At 52.4% G+C, this 20,967-nt stretch overlaps 8 protein-coding genes across 8 annotated transcripts; 4 read left to right on the top strand and 4 right to left on the bottom strand.

Moving 5' to 3' along the window:
• Positions 1 to 18: 18 nt before the first annotated feature.
• On the bottom strand, positions 19 to 1,242 carry AYO21_06275 (galactose-1-phosphate uridylyltransferase; the record flags this gene model as incomplete). The annotated part of the gene is made up of 1 exon (XM_022656236.1): positions 19 to 1,242. The coding sequence occupies one exon, from the start codon at positions 1,240 to 1,242 to the stop codon at positions 19 to 21; it is 1,224 nt and encodes a 407-aa protein (XP_022511399.1).
• A 587-nt stretch (positions 1,243 to 1,829) lies between these two features.
• AYO21_06274 (hypothetical protein) lies at positions 1,830 to 2,955 on the top strand (the record flags this gene model as incomplete). Its single annotated transcript, XM_022656235.1, has 3 exons — positions 1,830 to 1,871; positions 1,925 to 2,768; positions 2,831 to 2,955. 3 exons carry the CDS (start codon positions 1,830 to 1,832, stop codon positions 2,953 to 2,955), a joined length of 1,011 nt encoding a protein of 336 aa, XP_022511398.1.
• A 1,318-nt stretch (positions 2,956 to 4,273) lies between these two features.
• AYO21_06273 (hypothetical protein) lies at positions 4,274 to 5,084 on the top strand (the record flags this gene model as incomplete). Its single annotated transcript, XM_022656234.1, has 4 exons — positions 4,274 to 4,369; positions 4,445 to 4,489; positions 4,543 to 4,612; positions 4,660 to 5,084. 4 exons carry the CDS (start codon positions 4,274 to 4,276, stop codon positions 5,082 to 5,084), a joined length of 636 nt encoding a protein of 211 aa, XP_022511397.1.
• A 246-nt stretch (positions 5,085 to 5,330) lies between these two features.
• AYO21_06272 (hypothetical protein) lies at positions 5,331 to 7,333 on the bottom strand (the record flags this gene model as incomplete). Its single annotated transcript, XM_022656233.1, has 2 exons — positions 5,331 to 7,080; positions 7,143 to 7,333. 2 exons carry the CDS (start codon positions 7,331 to 7,333, stop codon positions 5,331 to 5,333), a joined length of 1,941 nt encoding a protein of 646 aa, XP_022511396.1.
• A 3,385-nt stretch (positions 7,334 to 10,718) lies between these two features.
• AYO21_06271 (hypothetical protein) lies at positions 10,719 to 11,054 on the top strand (the record flags this gene model as incomplete). Its single annotated transcript, XM_022656232.1, has 1 exon — positions 10,719 to 11,054. The coding sequence occupies one exon, from the start codon at positions 10,719 to 10,721 to the stop codon at positions 11,052 to 11,054; it is 336 nt and encodes a 111-aa protein (XP_022511395.1).
• A 1,209-nt stretch (positions 11,055 to 12,263) lies between these two features.
• AYO21_06270 (hypothetical protein) lies at positions 12,264 to 13,190 on the bottom strand (the record flags this gene model as incomplete). Its single annotated transcript, XM_022656231.1, has 1 exon — positions 12,264 to 13,190. One exon carries the CDS (start codon positions 13,188 to 13,190, stop codon positions 12,264 to 12,266), a length of 927 nt encoding a protein of 308 aa, XP_022511394.1.
• Positions 13,191 to 15,157: 1,967 nt separating this feature from the next.
• On the top strand, positions 15,158 to 16,390 carry AYO21_06269 (hypothetical protein; the record flags this gene model as incomplete). The annotated part of the gene is made up of 1 exon (XM_022656230.1): positions 15,158 to 16,390. One exon carries the CDS (start codon positions 15,158 to 15,160, stop codon positions 16,388 to 16,390), a length of 1,233 nt encoding a protein of 410 aa, XP_022511393.1.
• A 615-nt stretch (positions 16,391 to 17,005) lies between these two features.
• AYO21_06268 (hypothetical protein) lies at positions 17,006 to 20,356 on the bottom strand (the record flags this gene model as incomplete). Its single annotated transcript, XM_022656229.1, has 1 exon — positions 17,006 to 20,356. The coding sequence occupies one exon, from the start codon at positions 20,354 to 20,356 to the stop codon at positions 17,006 to 17,008; it is 3,351 nt and encodes a 1,116-aa protein (XP_022511392.1).
• Positions 20,357 to 20,967: the final 611 nt, after the last annotated feature.

The raw sequence follows: 20,967 nt of genomic DNA, 5'->3' as shown, positions 1-20,967 counted from the left end.
AGATATCACCATTTGGTATTATGAGCTGGGTTCAGTCGTGGGCTTGTCGGACGTTGGCGGGTTCTCAACCACTTCTCCTTCGTTTCCGCCGAGTTTCTTCCTGTACAATTCTCCTCCGCAATTCTGCAGCCTGACTGTGGCTTGCTCCGGTGTAATATCTCTCTGTGGCTCTCCCAGCATTTCATACCCGACGAGGAATTTTCTGACTGAGGCGCTCCTCAGGAGCGGAGGATAGAAATGCAAGTGAAGACTAGAGCACTCAATCTCCTCTTCGTTGCCGTCCAGCGGCGCTTGGTGGATGCCCATGCTGTAAGGAAAGCTCGTCTCGAAGAGGTTGTCATACCGTCGAGTGATCTCTGCTATAGCCTCGGCCAAGTCCATCTGTTCCTTCTCGCCCAAGTCGATCAGAGAGCGAATGTGTTTGACGGGTAATATCATGGTTTCAAAAGGCCAGGTGGCCCACCACGGGCAGATGACAAGGAAAGTCTCATTCTGAAAGACAACTCGCTCGTTCTTTTCTCGTTCGAGACGGGCGTAGTCAACCAACATGTGCCCACCGCCCTGTTGCCGGTTGTATTTTCTCAGTTGTTCCAATTCAATCGCGGCTTCTTCAGGCAGAGATGTGGTCGTCCAGATCTGGCCATGCGGATGAGGGTTGGAGCAGCCCATGGCGCTGCCTTTGTTCTCGAATATTTGCATCCACCGATACTGGTCCCTGGGTCGTCCAACGTCTGCATGGGGGTTAGATGGTGGTAAATGAGTCGGTTTGGCCTGCGCGACCAGCGGTGACTTGGGGGAGATATGCGCCGTATAGATTTCAGTCCATGTCTTCACAATTGGAAGAATCTCATAGGGGGACATGTCCGCCAGTGTGACATTGTGCGCGGCACTGAAGGTCAAGACATAGCATTTGCCCTTTACTGGCTCGGCTTGTAGCAGAAGGCTGGACAGGCTCCCCGGTTCGTCTGGAGACTTGTAATCTTCTTGCAGCTCTTTGACGGCACTGTAGTCGTTCACAAATACGAACGTGTTCTCGTACTTAGGGTTGACATCTCCCGAAGCCCTCGTGTTCCCCGGGCACAAGTAGCATTTAGGGTCGTATACCGGGAGGTCAATGACCCCGGGACTCTCCTGCTGGCCTTGCCACGGTCTCTTGGTGCGGTGAGGAGAAACCAGGATCCAGCTGCCACGCAGGGGATTATATCGGCGGTGCGAGATGTCGTCCAGGATCTTGTCAGGCATTGTGACACTGACACTCGTGTTGTGGCAGTGGGGGGTTTATTGCCAATGAAGATTGTCCTGCGAACTTTCTCAATGTCTGGAAAATGTGGACCTCATTCAGTGGGCCAATGCAACATGGCGCTCATGGCCAGTACATCGCCATAATATGGGAGACCCGGTATATCTCCGCCTCAAGGCAATCCGCTAGGAATACCATCATGGCATGCATCTCATTGCTGTTAGTTACAGTTCCTGCAAAGAATGTTTGCGGAAAAGCCCCTCGTTGCGGGCGCAGCTTGATTACGTCAATGGGCTTATCGGCCACCCCCGGCAAAAAGCGTATCGGTCATTCTTGGTTCTTGTCGCGATCAATGAGTTTCCGATCTCGGGGTCGATTCATACATCTCCTGACCACATTATTACTATACATTTTCCAGGAGCAATTCTACTCTTCTGATGAAGAATTGAATCGACGCTTTTGCCGTGATCTCTCTGTCTTTGTCGCTTGTGGTCTGCTGGATGTAGTCGGCCAACCCGGTCTTTGATCGATACCCTTTTGTTGGTAAAGCCAACGTCAATGGGCGGAGTCGTGCCCGTCTGGTGAGATGATGGCTCGTAACCCTCGATGCCTCTATGATCTTCCCAATGAGGTATGCTTGATACGCCGGCCCAAGGGCGGGCCTTTCTCGTGCTGAATTCACAGATACTGGTGTCCATCCTTTCGGGGTTTTCGACTCAAGACCTCCTGCCGCTGGTCGTGGTCTCGCGACGCTTCCATTCCCTCATCCTCAGGATCCTACATTTCCGACTTCTCCTCGCCGCGGCTTTGCCGGATTACAAGTTGATCCTGGAAGCGTACCATCCAAGCAAGCGATACAGCGACCCTTATTTGTTTTGTACATACCTTGGTACCGATGGGCTCAGTTCCAAACACGAAGGCAAGGGGAGCCTCTATGAAGACTGTGACGGAGAAGAAGGAAGACTCGCGAAACTAGGTGGACTCTACAGCCGGTTCAGACCCGAGCGGCCTGGGGTGTCGGGTTCCATGCCCGCACGACGGGTTGCGGGCGCCGTGTTGAATACCGCGTCGTCTTCAACAAGTGGAACAATGCCCATCTATGCCGATGGAGGCGATGGAGGTTTCACCAAAGTCATGCACACCCTGAATCTCGATGCGGACGAGTTGTTCGGCCAGTTTTGCGCCTATGCTAGCCTTGTGAGGCTTGGACCCCGAAGAGGGGTCTTTCTCAGCAATGTTCATATTGTGCGATCGGGCCAAGGCGTCATGCGGGTGTGGAAACAATGGCTCCAGGATCGCGCCCAAGACCTGTGGCAACAAGAGCAAGAGTTGGACGGTTTTAAGATGAATCCAACACCAACCACGAGCTGCCCTTCGATAGGAGCGGACAAAAACATCATGTGGACCGACTACAGAAAGAACGTTGGTCTGCGGGTCGCAGTGCGTGATCGCAATGAAATACTTTATGGAAATCGTCATGCCATCGACCTGGACGACATGCCCATGACCTTTACGATCGAGATCCAAGGTGAGTTCTCGCTTCCCCTTCTTCTCGGTCCGGTTTCACCACCGCCAACTGTTTCCGCGCAGAGCTGGTTGTGCGTACAACGCATTTGATGCTGGCCGTGGAGACATCCACCCAGCAACAAGGCAATATATCAGGTAAAGCCCTTATATTCGGGAACTTCGCCACCGCAGCCCCTTCACATTCGTGATAGAGCTGGTCTATTTCAGGGGGGAAACTTTTTTTTTGGATTTGATTTGAGCCTTGACCCTCCACAATCAGTGGCTCTCGTACTACTACGACATCCTTCCTCCAACCTCCAACCTCTATGTTTCCAACAATCAAGCCACCAATTTCCCATCTCTTATCTGCCACTGGATTCTCTCCCTCCAGGGCAGCAGAACACTCTGAGCCAGGGCGACTGACTGTGCCGTAGGGACATCCACGGTCCCCTGGGCGTTCCTGGGATGGGTAGCCCGGAATGGTTAGAAGTGAATTTTGGACATAGAAATTTTGGGTACCCAAAGCTGGAATTTGGACTTCTCTGTAACAATTTGTACTGCGCAGACACACTTGACTTGGCTCTATTCTATACTTCTGCGGAGGGGAGACATCTCGATTTCATCGGCTTATTCATGCTGCATCAGAGGGCCACCGGGGCCATGATTTGCGTGCTCGTAAACGCGTCACCCAAGCACCAAGGAGGTTGGTGCTGTTCTGGTCTGGTCCGGTCTGGTCTAGGCGAACCTGCGATCCCCTTTTTGAATGCATTGGCGGCTCCTTCGTGATCGCCGCTGACTTTGCCAGGGTGTCCTTGTCTCTTTGATTGTATAGTTGGTTATATTTTCCTCGTCTCTTCAGTTCTCGTCACTAAGTCACCTCTCTGCTCATCTCTTCAAATACTTGGGACTCTTCTGGCTCCGAGAATCGTCGCAAGCCGGGATCGTCTCTTCTTGACCAGTTGCTGTTTCGGCTAACCACGAGCCCTGCAGCAAGCGACCTGCAAGCCACAGGCTCGTGGCCCACTCTACCCGTGTTCAGAGCTGTCCAACTCGAAGGACGAGCAGCTCTTGTCTCTCTCCGCGAGCTCGTCCGGGCTCATGATATTGGTGGATAAGGATTGATGGCTTGCATTCACGGCCTACGTGGCCTCTGCATCACCACAACAATAAGAGCCATGACCCTCACCGGTTGGAGTTGGACGTCGTCGACCTGAGGCTCTTCGGTTTGGAGGGACAAATTGAAGGACCAGACGAATACCCCGCTCCAGCTCTGTCGAGGTCTCGACGCTCCCCCATGGCTGTCGATTGGCAAGTTGCAAACCCGAGCCAGCTACCTCCCACCAGCTCTTCCCCCCTCCCGATATTTCAACAGCGATCGATCCCCGCGAGCCAGGTCTTTATCTCTTCTTTTCGCCACTGATGATCGCTCCGTCTGAAAGCTTTCTTGCATGAAATCCTTCCGCTTGGCCCCTAGAATCAAGATCCTGTGCTCCCCCACAAGGCAGCTGTTGCCTCATCTCAGCGACAATGCCTCAATATAGCACTTTTGCCATTCCGACAGAAGGGATATCGCGAGAGGTAGTCGAGTGCGATCTGCCCTTTTACCTTGGCCGGGATGCCAAGGTAATGGAGAATAATGTACACAACTTGAGGCCGGTTCACAGCACAGCCTCGAGTAGCGAGCTGACTCTGCCACAGAAAGGCGATCGATATGTCATTCAGTCATTTGCGGAACCCCCGAGGGTAAGTATTGCCAGGGTCATGTGCCGTCGCAACCACTCAAGCCTATGCTGCAGCACATGATCAAAGCTCTGCGCGATGATACAGCAAGGTGGTATAGAAGCGATGAACACAAGAGACGATTGCGTGAGTATTCCTTTACTTCTCAGTTGAATGGTACTCACGAAAACCAGGGTACTCGGAGAGTCGAATCCATCAGGATCGGAAACGGGCTTCCCAGGGACAGGGCATTCCTCAATCACAACTGGCGAGGCACAACTCCCGCGACAATCCCTCAGGGAATGTTGCTACAGGCGTGTCCCCGATTCCAGTGCCGTCGAGACCCTCTCTGGTACAACGGTATAGCTCAAGCAATGGTTCGGTCTTTGGGTCGTCCCAAGTCTCGCCTGGGTCCAACTTTGACAGTGGTTCTCGGTGCCAATCGAGGCGTGAGTCAGACGCAATGTCTTCACTGGATGGCGGTATGATCAGTCGGACAATGTCGGCGTCGAGCGCTGCTAGCAGCTATGGGACGAATGGCACGTATGGCTTCAGCCAAGATCCGCCTGGAGGCCGAAACAATGAATGTAAGCCTTGGAGCTACCCGAGCAATGGTTGAACGCAGGTTTGGAGGCCCGTCTAGTTTCTAGCAGACGTTTCGAAATTGAGTGTTCCTGTTCAGCAACAGTGTTGGACCGTGATGCTAACTGAACGCAAACACATAAGACAATTTTACCAGTGGCGACCGAGGCCCCCCTGCGTATCTTGACCGGCTTTGAGGCAGCGTACGGTGAAAGGGTCTACAAGGGTCGATCCCTTGCTTTAGAGAAATGTTGGCAATTCAGTCGTATGTATAGCCTCTCTCTCAATGCACCCCTGATGGTGACTGTTGTTGCTCACACCAGTCGGATAGTGTGTCTGCCTCAAGTATCCTGCCTTGTGCTTTGAGGATATCTCTGAGGAGTTGGAACGAGTGAGTCGACTTTGGGTTGGACTCGCCTAGAATGCGGTGTCTGTTCCGCACAACTTCTCGCAGGAGCTGCTCGCCAAGTTGCAGATGGTCGCTCCTCCGCGCGCCCGTTTCCTTTTTGGCCAACTGGAAGAGGAAGAATGCGTGTCGGTGCTTCGCCTCCCAACTATACGCATGCTGCTCGGGAAAATTCTTCCGCACTCGGGGCAAGACAGATTGGACAATGATAGCTTCGGCCCCTTCTGCATCTCCGCAATAGAAGGTGGCCCTGGCTAGGGTGGCAGCGGCCATGATGGTCTCAATGCGGTCGTCTCCGAACTGCTCCCACTGATGGGTGAGGTCAAGCAGCTCTCTTCGAGCAGGTTCAAAGTTCTCGGGTGCCCTCGCTTCCCTTTTCAGCTCATTCTCCAGCATTGCCCAGGCCAAGTTATACCTGGCGGTCAGGGCAGGCGCGGATGATTCGGAGAAGGCAATTTGCATCTGAGTCACAATGTCCGAGAGGCGAGCAATATCATGCGGCGGGCAACCCGCACCACTACGCTGGAGCATGTTCTTCTTGAACTCGATGGTCATAGTCAATGGGTTGTCGAGTCCGCAGTGTTTCTTGGTCAACTCGTCACATTTAGTCAGCAGCTCCGAGAGCCTGTCCCACTGGCCGTAACAGTCAAACAGCACCGATACAATGCTCAACGCGCCCAAGCATTCTCCAGCAGGGAAGCTCTCATTCGTTAGCATGCACAAGAAATTGAACCGGGCATTCGTCAAATAGTACTCGGCCCTCGACTGGATCCTGGCATCATTTTGGCCAGCGCAAATCAACCAGTACAGACAGTACATGACAAAATCGGCCGACAGACTTTTGTCGTTGAGCTGGCGGCTTCGGGTATTGTTGCCAAACCGGTAGATGTCCAGGTCCAGGTCGCTAATCTCTTCAACGACAGCGGGGGTCGCAGACAGCACAGCATGGGTGAAGTCAGACGGCCATTGCTTGCTCGGGTCGTTGTTGTCCCATAGCTGGCACCAGCCAGAGGGGATCGGCTCTCGCTGAGCACGCCAGAATGGGCCCAAGATGTTTGGGATAGCTGGCTGACTGCGGGACAAGAGTGCCTGCTGCTGAACCGGGGTATTATCACCATGGACGATGCTCCAATCGACATGCAATCTTTCGGCAGCGTCTATGGGAACTGGTAGAGTTGTGGCACGGTTCAGCTCATGGGCGAATTCACCCGAGTTTCGAGGGCTGGACTCTGGTGACGGGATGGGGACCTTCATTGGGGAGATAGTCCTGAAGGAGGCGTGAGACTCTAGAGAGCCAAATGAGCTGGCAGATGGGGGTGTTGGCGGTAGGTGGGAGGGGGGTGGCTGCTGAGGCTCAACCGGAAGTGTCTGCAGGTATATATAATCGGGTATCTTGTCGGTCTGGGTGATGCAGGACAGGAGGTCGGCTTCATCGACCAGCTTTTCATTTCTCTGGATGTATTTGGTGATGTCCTCTCGCCGCCTCGGGTGCCCGGAGAAGATGACAACCTCGTCGCGGCCTTCACTCCTGGCTTGGTCCAGCAATCTCAAGATGAAGGCGGCATCACGCTTGGTGAGTTTGTGTCTGAGGCCCCAAGTCTTCAACTGGCTCTTGTATTGCTTGACTCTGGGGAGGTGTTTGCGTTAGCACATGAGGCGGTAGGGCTGATCTAGGGGAGGGTTTCTCACGAAAGATTGATACCATATTCCCTTCTCATATAGTCCATGATCCAATTCAGGGGCCGCTCCTCATGGATATACAACTTTTCTATGCGGTCCTTATGAGGGCCGAAAGCAGCATCGCGAGTCTGTTTTGATTGGACTCGTTTGTAACCCGAGCCAGGCTGGGGACGAGGTCGTGGCAGGTTTGAGGGTCTCATGGTTACCCACAGGCCTTCAAGCCCTTCAAGCCACAACCGCTGAATCTGGGATAGAAAGAATGCGGGAAAGCACGCCAGGCCTTGGAGGGCAGCCCGGGTTAAGGTTGTACACTTGTCCAAGCAGGCAGGAGACAGACGCGGGATGCCATGCGAGGTTGAGGAATAACAGGATCACACCCAATCTAAAGGAGAGCTACAAACGCCAGATGCTGCAGCCCAGGCCACTTTGGACTCTTTGTAGCGAAGTCGAAGGCCGGGCATTTTGTTTCGCTGCAGTGGCAAAAGAGGGCCCGTCATCTGGCATCCTTTTTACGAGTACCGAGTAGTAGCAGTTTCCTTGCTCTTGTGAACCAAGGCAGAACGGGGGTTGCCTGGAAGGGAGGGAGGGGAGCCTCACGCGCCTTTTTTGGGGGCCGCTTTTCTTTTGGAACCTTGGAAGACGGGCAAGGGGGTCACGGAAAGAAGGGTGAGAGGGATGAGGGAGTCATACAAGTTACCGAGTCAGCATAACTAATAGTCAAAACAGCCTAGTTGGATGCTGGTAAGAACCATGGAAATAAGAACAACCCACCTAATACAAAGGTTCCTTCGAAACAAAAGCCACTGGGACCAGGGGGGATGACATGAATAGAAGTCGACGCAACGAGTAATGAACGAGGGACTGAATGGTCGGGACTTGGATGTGGTAGGTAGCATGGAGACAGTGAGATACAAAGATTCCATGATTTTTCCCACTCTTTTGTTTGTGGAGTTGTGGCATGACTGGATCAGAGAAAGGAGGCTGGTAAAAGGAAAACGGGTTGAGCCAAAAGTTCCATCAAGTGGTCAAAGCGATGAGATACAAGAAGGTGTTGTGGTAGGTGTAGCATTGATGGGTGGCAAAAAATAACAAAAACATCCGCGTCTTACTTGGTCGGAGCTTTGAGTGACCGGGGCGGGGCGCGCGGTCCTTTCCTTGGGTCATGAGTTGTGTGGATCATGGATGAACGGGTGGTGGATAGCTGGATTGGAAGATGGTGAATGGTGGATGGATGGATGGAAGCATGAGTGAGTGAATGAGATGGTGAGAGGATGAGAAGATGAGAAGAAGAGACGCAGTTTGTGCCTAATTCAGTTCCGCCAGGCATGAGGAAGGAACGAAGGAGTGAAGCACAGAGGGCAGGAGCAGGAACCACTGTGCTGCTGCTACTCAGTTATGACCACATGCCTACATACACCTTCCTACGTAACCTACGAGTAGCTCCCTAGGTACTCTACCCACCTCATCAACTACCTACACAGTCCCTACCTCGGAGCAGACACCCTCCTGGACACCTAGACATCTCCCTGGACATAGACACCTACCTACCCTCTAGGCACCAACCCACCTACGTCTACCAAAAGTGAACTAAAAAGTAGAGGCTGGGGTGGGGTGGTTCGCTTCAAAGGTTCCATCAAAAGATCCCTTCTCTCTTGTCTGCCTCTATTAAAAAGGCAACCATCTCACCTCCGTCATTGGGGCCCGGATGCTTCTGTTTAGCCCCCAAGCGCTGTCCAAATTCCATGGTCAGCTGTATCATGATACCGGGGCCTGATGAGCACTCAAAGGTGCTCGTAGAAAGGCCGCGTGGTTCCCCGTCCCGATTCCCTTTTGACAATCAATTCCCTTTTCGTTAACGATTGAGAGAAGATTACCTTTGCTTTCTGCGTTCTTTTGTGAGGAAAATGAGCAGACAGGGGCAAGCGGGAACAACAGTGCAAGCATCACCACCATCGCTATCACTACGAGTACCCGGTACTGCTACGCACCACTCAACAAATAATGGGTCCAAAGAGTCTTTGGGATTGTTCTCCTACCAGTCAGCTCATTATTGTGAATGGATGTTTGATTAAGCGCCCACAGGCTCCTCCCAGGTCGTCGAGTCCCAGTTACATCCATTCATCAGTGTCACCACCATCACCAACATCACTATGTACAGCCTGGGTACCACTTGGGTGCCACCAACATCTTGGCTGCTTACCATCCCCCTTGTGGAGTTCAAGACTCTCAGCAATCACCCCTGGCTATCCAGCTCTCTAGCTATTGTCCGTCGTCAGAAAAATAAAACCTACGAGTAATCGGTCTGTCGTACTTTACGAGGTATGCTCGTAACCAACGCCGTTATTGACAAGACCATCACCTGAGCATGATGATTTCCTAGCCAGACTAACCCCCCTTCCATGCCGATCACCGGTGAGAACAAAGGTCCTTCGAAAGTCCTTGCTGACAGACTAAGCGATGTTTGTTCCCCGAAGCCTCAAGACTCATCAGGCTGCACTTTTGTGTCTACTTGAAGGGAGCCCATGCCTAAGGCATCCACATTGTTTGGCTCGATTGGCTCGATAGGCTCTTCTGTCTGGTCCCTCTCCAGCTCCGCGGTCCATCTGAGACCCTGCCCGCCTTGATGAATAACGACAGCCATCTGTGGGGATCGATATCCGACTTCTTCGCTTGTTTCTTGCTTGCATTCAAGCATGCTTTCATCCACTTACTCAAATGTTCGAGACTCTTTGATCAGAGGGTATCCACACTTTGTCATTGTCCTAGCACGCAGAGGACTTTTCGATAGACAAAAATATGTCTGTCGCTGCCGTGCTTGGTCCGACTGCGTTCCCCTCCTTCTTGAACGGGGGGAGCAGAAGCCTTTCGCTACCATCACACCCCGGTTCATCGGTTCAAGGTGATGGATACAACGGTAGGACTTTGAACAGATTCGTGATTGCACTGAACGTGGTCATCTCCAACAATTTTTATGGGAACCTTTGAGGGCCACATCAGTACACAAGGACCGCTTTGACTGTTTCCTCTCTATGGCACATTCAATAGCTGTATACGAGATATGTCCTTGTTGATATATGTTTCCCTGTTGCAGACAATTCATTAAGTAGTCCTCATGTTTTCCCATTTCTTTTCTCTCCCCAACCCTTCAGTAGGTTTTCGATGTGGATGAACATATCGTGATTGAACGTACATACATATATCAATCATTGCCTCAGGCTTATCGACAAACACCAATACAGCATCAGTTGACGACGGATCACGGAACGTCTTGATCATCCACCCGTGGAACTCGAATCACCTCACCACCTCTGCACCTTTTGCTGTTGCTAGTAGACCCGGACACGAAGAAAGAGAAGCAATAGCGATATACCTGTCCCGTGGTCGTTGTCGTCACCGTCGTTCCCATCTTGCTATACCAGAAAGTCCCATCACAAGATATACATCTGCCACCACAACACAACACAAAACGGACCAATATATCTCTCATCAGGTGGGGCTCTAATAAGTCACAACCCCCCAAACAACAAATCAATCCTCCTACGAATACGAACTAACGCCTACCGCTCCCTCCCCACCCCCATCAAGATGCCGCCGCAGATGACCACCTCAGACGCAACCAAGTCGACCCGGTATCATACCTGGAGCAACACCAGCGTCAAAAGCGGGAGCACAGGCGGCGGTGGTGGCCACCACCGTCACCACGAGCACCAAGACCAGAGACAGCAGCTGCAGCAGCAACACGGACAGCACCAGGACCAAGCTGCCAAAAAGACCTCGGAGGCCGCGACGGTGCAGCAATGGCTCGACGGGGGCGACAACCCGGGGCGAGAGGACGTGCTGGAGCGCGTGGCGCGAGCGTTTAAGCACGGCACGGACAAGGGCGAGGGGGAGGCGAAGACCAAGACCGAGACGAAGTTGTGATGGTCGGAGGGAACGACGATGACGATGGTGGTGACCGTGGTGATAGTGGTGGAGAAGGGGATGAAAGATGGAAGTCCCGTTACTCAACAACACTCGTTTTCCGGGGGGGAAAAAGGTCCCCGATGAAACGATGAAACTCTACTCACCAACTTCGCTATCGTATCCATACTTTCGTACAGATCATAGATGTATACCTCGTAGATACCTACAGAACTACTATTAGTTTAGATACATGTCCCAATCAGGATGAAACAGTCAGGCATCCATGCTGTAACTCGGGCTGCTCATTCCCCATTGCTTTCCAATTGCCACCCCATCGTTGCCCCTTTCAAGGTTTTTGTTTTATTTTCCGGTTTCGGGGGTTTCTCAACGGCGCCCACCACCACCACCCACCATCCACGACTGCGGATACTTGTCTTGCCGTGAATTTTGAATTTCGCATCCGATAAAAAATGGACCAAATATACCCAAGTAGGTACTCATGTAGATATATTATATGCATGCATTCAATTATGAATTCCATCCAAAATTGGCCATTCGCTTGGCCGTCTATGACGACCGACTTTCTCGGTCCTTTGCTCATTCATCCCTGGATCTTTTTGCTTGATGGCACCTATACGCGCCGTAGCAAACGACTCGCCACCGTGGACATATTAAAACCAACTCAGAATCTCACTCGCTAGGTTCTTGGTGCCTGTATTCCCACTCCCACCTTGGTGTATAGCCCGACGCCTTCGCTATGCATGAATCCAAAAAGAACAAAAAAAAGCAAGACAACAACATGAACAGTTCGACTGGAGCCATCGCTATTCCAATAAGACCTCCGACAATACACACCAGTGACCAAGATCCAACCCAACGCAATGGTAGCAAATAGCCACAAGTTGGTCCCTTACCAAAACATTAGCGCCTCATTCCAGTTCGTGCGCTTCAGCAACACCCATGCAGAAGCTTGGAGTTTGTTGTTTTGTCTTGCATTTCCACTCCACACTACATGTGATAAGACCTCAGTCTCCTTCAACATGCGCCAGCAGTCAAGCTTCGACCTTCTGTGGTTTAATTCTCAAAGGTCTTTCGCGAAAAGCCCGGTGTCTCTTTGGGTATGTTTTGACCGCCTGACATTCAATAAGGTCTTGATACAGGTTGACCTCCGGCGAGAGCAAGCTCTGGTTGGGAAATTCCATGACATGAATAGCCTCTCTCCAGCTCCTAGCCACTAGTATCCTCGGTATTTTTATCGTCGATTTCTTGTTGCTCTGCCTGTAGTTGACTCGGGGAAGGACTCGGAGCCCGTATACTTCTCGGTGCATCATATATGGAGCTGGTATATCTGGCCCGGAGAGCTTCTTCGCATGCTAACTCTTGGTCATATTGGGGCATCACTCTCCGCATGGCGTCGAGCCAATCGCCCATGACCTTAGGTGTCAGATGGCACATCTGAGTGTACTCCCAGTATTCGGGATACCATCCGGCCGACTCCCACCCGATCAAGGCACATATTCGACCGGCGTCATCCACAAGGATATTCTGAGGACAGAGGCTCGCATGGGTAAACTTGAGTTGGTATGGTTTCTTAGGTGCATGAACCATTCGAATCTCCTTTTCCGGGAAATCGTCCGGCGGGTGGCCTCTTCGCTCAAACTCTTGAAAAGCTTCGATTGAGAAGAAGGGCCCTATGCGACCGGAGCCAAATCGGTGGTCCAGCGCGCCTCCCAATGTGGCATCCCCGACCACGCATTGTTTCGGTGGTTGCATCTTGCGGAGTTGCTCAACGAAGCGCCCTAGATCTGCCACAATCTTGTTCTGCTGATGTGCAGACATGGTCGGCCAGACCTGTTGCAGGGGTTTTCCGGGATAAGCTTCGTACTCGACTAGTTTGCCCTCTGGTCTGTTATATACCGCGAGGACTTTGTACGAGGGAACAGAAGTGTGTCGATCGATCAGCATCAGGGCTTGATACTCGGTATTGGCACAATGCGTCTTGAGGATCCGAGTATTGCTGAGGCGCAGGACAGATTCGCCGGTGGCAGGGTCGGTCTCTTTCTTCGCCCAATTCATGCGCCATCTCAATCCAAAGGGGAGCTGGTCGTATTCGTCTTTTGGTTCTTCGTCTTTACTTCCGAGACAAAATGGCATGACTGCAAGCACACACTAAGCCCGTGAAGGGCGTCTCGAGGAGTGGGATCGAACGCAGCAAAAGATTGAAATCAGTGGCATCGAAGTCGGTCGCAGGTTATCCGGGGCACAGGCCGACCGATCATGAGAACAGGAGGTGTGCGTAACGGTGGGGGGGAGGCTTATGTGCGTTGCGGCTCAAAGTGTGACCTTTGACGTGGATCGGGTAAGAGACAGGGAAAAGCAGTATGGCTTCGAGATAGCGGTGAGCTCACGTTTGGATTCATGTCTGTGCGATGGACATCTGGAGAACCCAGAGAGTGAGAGGTGATGGTGGGGGGAAGGAGGAATAGAAAAGAGAGAGAGAGAGAGAGAGAGCGCTATTAAGACGAGGATGAGGTCCGGTGGGTAGACAGGTAGAGGGGGGAATTGGCTTTCCCCTACCAGCAGCTGATTGAGCCCATAGGACAAGAAGGATAGAGGGAGAGGTTTGCGTAGACGGAGGGCAAAGGCGAGTACAAGTCGGAAGCGGGACAAGAAAAGAGGGACACATTGGAACAAGGCACAATGAAGGCCGTACGCTGCGAGCCCGCAAGCCCAGAAGCCTAGAGATCCAGAGACCCAGAGACCCAGAACCCCCCATCCATTAGTTAGTCCTCGATAGTTTGACTCGGTGACTCGATACTTGGGGCTTGGTGCTTGGGCGTCGGCATGTCCCTCACTTTTCTGCCTGCGAGGGGGATTGCCTCTTATCCATCCTTTCAACCCTTCCATCTCATCCACCCACCGTTCATCTCCATTCCTTCATTCAACCCGTCAAATTCAGCGAATCACCTCAATATGAGGCTAAAAGGGAGCTCGATTCCTCCTGCAGCTCCCCATTCCTTCACCTTACTCCTCTACTCAGAGCCCACACCTTTACGGAAACGCACTACCGAGTACCATCCTCCCTCTCCAATCACTCTGTTCCTGACTCCCGAGGTTGCATCTCCAACAAAAGTCTTAGATCGAAAACGCCCCTCCAGCACTTCTCCATCCCTGCGGACCAGTATGCAACTCGGTTGGGGATAGTGCTTCCGTTCCTCTTTCGGGGGGTGGATGTGTACCAAGGCTCTCAAGGTACCAACCAAGACTCCGTGCCACTAGCTAGCCTTGGCCAGTTGCTGACCCAAAGGACAAGGAGTAAAGTGGGACACAGATTCGTATCTGTGATCGACGACAAAACCCATACATCTGGAAGACGATATCCATTTCCGTACTTCCCCTTGAACAAACAGTATCCCACAGCCTTGACAAGACCCTTATCTGCCAATGATCAATCTAACAAGCACCTGCAATTCCACTCCCAAGAAAGAGCTAAGCAGAGCCCAATGACGATCACATGGCGGGACCGTCCAAAAAAGTTCCTTGTCGACATCATCTGGTGGTGTAGCTGACTTGAAACAATCAGACGAGACAACAAAGAGCACGGATGCTGTTTGGGAGGGGACATTGCATTCCGATCAAGCATTGAATAAAGTGCAAGTGAACATGTCACCCCTATGATTGTCACACGGGGATTTCCAGCACATTATCTGTTGCCATCCGTGATCAGCTTGAACCTGGAAACCCCGTGGCTGAGCATGTCCTGGTTCCCGATGCTCAGTATGCATTCTTTCGACCTCCTTCTCGGCTTACGTTGTCTTGGTTTCTGAAATGGGACATCTTCAACAAAGGAAAGATGTCCAGTCTGTCCCTGATCACAATGAGGCCGGGACTGCCAAATTTATCACGATCAAAGGAGAATGTGCATGCATCGCCTATTCTAGGCGGACTCTGCCCATTGTCCTCAAGATTGGTCTAGTTCTGGCCTGACCTTTGCTGGTGACGGATTTCCTCATAACTGCTTCCCCTCCCCTTACAACCATCTCTTGCACCACCCAGCTTGAGGGTGGTCACATCATCTACGTCTCGATACAGTCTAAAAGTCCTTATTAAATAGGACAGTCATGGCTTCGTCAAACCCAACATCTCCAACCCTCCCTCCACCATCGCCATTGTCGCCACACTGCACCAGAGTTGTTGAAGGCACATTGATTCAACCACTCCCCCGGCTTGTGACCACTTTCCCTGGTATGGCCCCTATCCAAACATCGATCAACACCCCAAATCAATGGTCTTGCAGCAATACCAATGGTACTATGTATCGACGGAACAGCCTCGCATCACCGGTGATATCCCCTGCACCAGCCACTTTTCCGCCGATATCCCCCGGATTTGGACGAGATCAGATACGCACCCCAGAGAAAGCACATTTCCGAATCACGCGCACCCCGGTAACAACCAGTTTCCCGCGCGAAGATGGCCGACAGAGCCGCATGGCCATGCGCGGCCCGGCAGGTGAGAGAGTTATGACGCTCCCTCTGCGTGTCAACACGGTCCTTGCCAGTCAAACCATCCCGGAAGAAGATCAGTCTGAAAATGTATCTACACCGTCCTCTGATGTAACAATGGTCTGCGACTTTGCGCAAGCAGACATGGTCACATCCACATCGTCCAGTACCAAAGGTAGGCTTCTCGTCCGCTCTCACGCTTCCAACCCCACCAGAGCTCAAACTCGCTCTACGATTAGAAAACAGTCGCAGAAGAACTGCCGCCTCCCATCAAAGCCCCGTCTTCCCCCGCCGCCCAACTATCATGTTAAGGTCATCCCCGTTCTCTCACCTACCACCCAGCGAAACAAGCAGCATTACTTGTCCAGCGTAGAGCATCTACGTGCGCCTTTAGTCCCCTTGATATCCGTGACAAATGGCCTCCCGCACCCACAATTCCCCACCACCCTCCTCCAGTATCATTTACTGACACATGAGCAACTGGATTCCCTGGCGAGATGGTACCACCAAGTAACACCGCCAGTGGAAGAGACATTTCAGTATCCGGCATGGATCCCTGCTTGGACGAGTCTTTACCAGGCCCGACAGCAAACCTCCGCCGACGAAGAGGTGAGTGTAGATCTCGAGACGAAAAGAAGACGGTGGGGACGATTCATCGGCCTGAGAGGATGCGAGAGCCCGACCGCAGAGACAGGGCCTGTTGGAACTGGAGAAGAAGGTGAAGAAGCCACCACCGTCGAAACACCCGACGAGCTGGCCCGGCGCATGGAGCGGGAGTGGCGGCGTGCTCTCGAGCATGCAGAGGAAGAGGCCCGCGCGTACGAGAAGAGCTGGCGAGGTCGGTGGTGAAAGTTTCCAAGGTAGGATCTGATATGCACGATACGAGCTCGGAAGGATGTTAATTGGAGCACTGGGACCCTTTGGAATGATGGACGTGTTCTTGACTTTGGTCTCCCCCTTCCTGATGTAATGTGGTGTGGTGTGCTTGCATTCCAAGAGAACTCGCAAACCCCTACTCGGGAACTAATCTTCTGCCCCTTTTAATTTGTACCCCGTCGTCTACCAAAAGAGAATGTTGCGCAAACAAGCGGCAAGCGTGATCGAACAGGAAGAGGGGTTCACTACTTCTTTTTTTTATAGATGAATAGTTATCAATCAATGTAATCACCATAAAAAAATACACATGTCTTGTCTGTCATGGTAGTATTCATCCACCGAACAAGATCCCTAACTCTGGTTTCTTTATCGACATACATATACATACAAACACACACACACATACACACAGACACAGGCACATACGTGTATGTATATAGCGTACTTGTCACGTTGATGGCCATTTAATAGTGGTGGTGATAGTGACCGTGATGGTAGCAGTAATACTCGAACCAGATCCCGTGCAATTGCCAAACACAGCCTTTGTCTTGTATCTGTCTGTATCTGTGTCTTTGGAGAAAGTAATCTCTAGATAATCTCCAAATTGGCAATTCTCACCCCCTTGGTCTCGACGTGATACCGTCGCTTGACGCCCACGGCGACGGCACCGGTTTTAAAGGCGTCGTAGACCCTCTGACCACCGCCCACGAGGACCATTGGTATCGGGTTCCGTCGTAGTAAGCCCGCCGGAGTCGTCTGGCGGCGGTGCAGGTACGGACGAATCAGGTTGGATTCGTCGTCCAGGATACTCTGAGCGCTGTGGTGATCATCTCCTTCTCCGCCGTCGTGCTCGTCGTGGTCTGTATACGACACGACAATCACCAGCTGCAGTGCCTGCGCGCTCGGTTTATAGGTAGGGATATTCTCCAGCTTCGCACTAAAGTCGCATCCTCCCCTCTTGATCACGAGCACTTGATGCTGCCTCACTATGTTGACAGGTAATCTGTGTTTGCAAAGTTCGTCCGTCACATAGATCTTGGTCCACGACAATGCAGGGACGGTGGCCCCAGATGATGTTAGGGTCGGGACCTCAGACCAGTCTGGCAGTGGTGCGGCGCCAAGGCCTGTTGGTGTCACAGCGGCGAGGTGATACCGTAGCAAATTGCCTGGTCTTCCTTCTGCCGAAGACGACGACGAGAGAGAGGCGAGCTTCGTCGCTACCGGTGTGACAAGTGAAAGAGGCGTTGAGAACGGCCAGGGAGATGGAGCACGCCCTTCTCTGATGAGGCTTGAGATCTGAGAGACAATGGCGTTCCACGCCGCCCGCATGGCACCATCGTTTGCGACATCTTCGAATTGTGGAAGATCGATTAGCAACGATGCTTCTCCACCGTTTCCAGACTCTTGGCCTGGTGTGGTCGCTGCTGGTTCGTCGGCTTTGCCATTGTTCGGATCTTCGATCGACCCATCCAGATCGACTACCAGGTCCAACATGACAGCGTCGCGAATGCGTGTGAAATTAGGATCTGCTGGGCTAAGGATATCTCTGCCCGTGTCACGCGCTAGGTACACCTTCTCATCTTTACCAAGGGGAATGTTATTGATTGTTTGGATGCGGAACGCGTCGTGAAACCCGTCCTCGAAAAGCAAAGGGTAATCGCGAATCATTCCGAGCCGCAGCCCGCTGATGGCGTTGATCAAGATCCCATCTTTTACGCGCTGGAGGGGAGGAACAGATTGACCAGGGACAGACATTGCCGGGAAGGAAATGTCGAGTGTCGGTGGAGTCGGGATGAGGGAGCTTGAGGCATTCCAAGGGACCAGTTCCGGGGGTAGCGTCCACGGATAATATGTATAGTTGGAAGGTGAGCTGATATCCAGTAGCGTAATGCTCGGGTGGTCTGCCGCGTATTCTCCAAGGGCAGATTCGACATTGTCCCTATGAGGCATGAGATGAAGTCGAGCCAGATTAGCTGCATGAAAGACATCTCCCCGCGAAGCAATACTGGAAATGGTCATCGGCAGGGGTGAAGGTTTGACAGGACAGAATAACTCGTCGCCGTGTACCGGATGCAAGACAGCCTCACGATGGGAGCCTTTGGCAACACTTCGGGGGATGACCAATGGATGGCCTTCAGTGGTAAAGACGAATGGCTCATCCAGGCTGTTGAGAGGGTGTGTAGGATCGAAGAGAAGAAAGAGGTATTTTGCGGTCTCTCCGAGGAAGAAGCTCTCCATCCTATCCGTCTGCTCTCCGGTCAACACATTTTGGATGCTCGCCCAGCCACACCTCGTCCAACACCGTCGTTTAATATCCCGCAGGACCATCTCCCCAACGTGAAAGTACCAGGGATCTTCCGTCGCGCGGTAGAGATAATACGTGGACTCGATGAACTCTGGTCGGCCTATCCACCAACCAAGCCCACCTTCAATGCCACCTGTCATGAGATTCCACCGCTCCGGCAGGGCAGAGAACCTTGTCCAGAGAGCTGTCTGTAGAAGGTGAGTTTCCACGGCTTCGTCAACATGCCCCGCAAGCGTAAGGAGGCCAGGGTAGTACGCGCTCAATGCATCCATCCAGAATCCTCTTGCTGCGCCAGTGGAGAAATCAGCTTGGATGTAATGAGGGTGCTGATATGTTGGTCCACGATAAAGGTGCCGCTTGATTGCCGCATGAGCAGCATTCCAAGCATCGAGAAAGGCCTGGGACGTCGAATCTTCCGCAGGTAAAGATTGATGAAGAATCCTTGGATCTTGTGACGCAGTGCTGTTATAGACCGGATGAGCTTCGCGTGACAGGAGGATATGCGACTTCAGAGCGTATTCGAAGAAGCTGTCGATTCCAGCACCGATGCCCGTCCAAGTGCCGATCCAGTTTCCGCTCTCTGCGTCAATCCCGCCGCCAATCAGGTCGATAGCACTGCGCCTTTCCCAGATCGCCCAGAATGCTCTTTTCGCGAGATCCTCAAAGCGAGGATCTCCAGTTAGCCGGCTCAAGACGGTAAACTCAAGCACCAGGCTTCCAGCACCGGCACTGCACGTCTCTGTGATTTCGGCGGCCCCTGATCGAGCTTCACATCGGCCGTCTTCGGCACCAGTATTGAAAGGAGAATTGACGTAAAACGGGATCCCATGTCGAAGGTTGACTCGAGGATATGGTATGCCGGTGGAAGACCAGAATGCAGGGATCAGGCGGTTCCCAAGGTCATATGCCAGCCGGAGAAGTTGGCCGTCATATTCAAAAGCATTAGGCCAGACAATTCCTTGCTTCTTGCCGCCAAACTGATCCTTTTGCCAGGCTTCAGCAAACGCTACCTGCTCTTGAGGAGGGGCATAGCCGCGGATCGGTAGCTCGCCAACCGCAAATAGATGAGCGCTCAAGAGTCCACCAAGACCTCGTATCGCTGTCTCAAACACCTGCACCTTACTATCCAAATCGAATCCTTTCGCTCTTAACCCTTGACCCGACGGGCCCTCGGAGCCATCGCCATACTGCTCGACCAAATCCCTGACACTGTCCTGAAAAAGCCGCAGGGGTTTATTTTGCTTGGAACTTGACGGGCTGGAGGCCAGTATCGCGAGGGTAGACAGACTGTCGATAAGGGTCAGGGAGTAGTTTCCCAGAGGGTCATTGACTTCGATGTGCGCGGGGTTGTCGCGGTCGCGTGTCAAGGGTTTGCAGGAGATGGGTCGCAATTCGTCCTCGGGAAAGGCATAGGACATGTAATTCTCGAAGCCATGATAGAAAAGATCCTCAGCCTCCTTTCTGAGGGCCCTGATCTGGCCAGGTGTCTGTGCGTGTGCAGTGGCTATGGAAGCCAGACAGGCCAGAAGCACGACAAGACGAACGCCTCTCAGCCATTGCCAAAGCCGTGTCGGTGCGAAAATTGTAGACAATGTTATAGCTGGAGGCGTCACATGGCGACAAATCATGCGCATGGCACACTTGCGGGTGATGGTGCCACAGACCGCATATCAATGGCGAAGTGTAATACACAACTGCGTCCAGCGATGATTCGGTGTCCGGAATGATATTCGGAATGCAGGTTTTGTCTGACAGCGCATTTCTCGGCGCTGTATGTGGTGAAGTGGTTTTATTGTTCTGTCAGACGAAACCTCCCTGCGCACTCGGACTTATCATTTGGGGCTCTGGCGCCTTTCGTTGTTTTCTCCGTTGGTCCAATCCTCTACTGCCCACAGTAACTCATTTCTGGGCTGACAAACTGCTGAAGACCGCCGGTAGCACTGCTAGCTTACACCCACAGCACCAAATTGCTACGTGAACGGCAGACGCCCCGTCAAACTCCGGTCAGCTAAACAGGTTGTTTGACAATCTCCCTCCCCCAGAGAAGACGCTTCAATTGCAAATACTCGGGACAAAAATGCAGCTTTCGTCGTGGTGTCCATCGCTCAGCTGAACGTAACACGAACCTCAAGCCTCGTCCCTTCGTCAGCATGATTGAAAAACAAAGGAGATTCTGGTGGTCGCCCTCCCTCATCGCGTGGTTGAACATTAGTCTATAGGTGGGAACATGGGAGCAAATGGCGAA

The sequence above is a fragment of the Fonsecaea monophora genome (genome assembly GCF_001642475.1).
Source record: "Fonsecaea monophora strain CBS 269.37 chromosome Unknown Scaff43, whole genome shotgun sequence".
Lineage (NCBI taxonomy): Eukaryota > Fungi > Ascomycota > Eurotiomycetes > Chaetothyriales > Herpotrichiellaceae > Fonsecaea > Fonsecaea monophora.
This window is presented reverse-complemented; position numbering and strand designations above follow the sequence as displayed.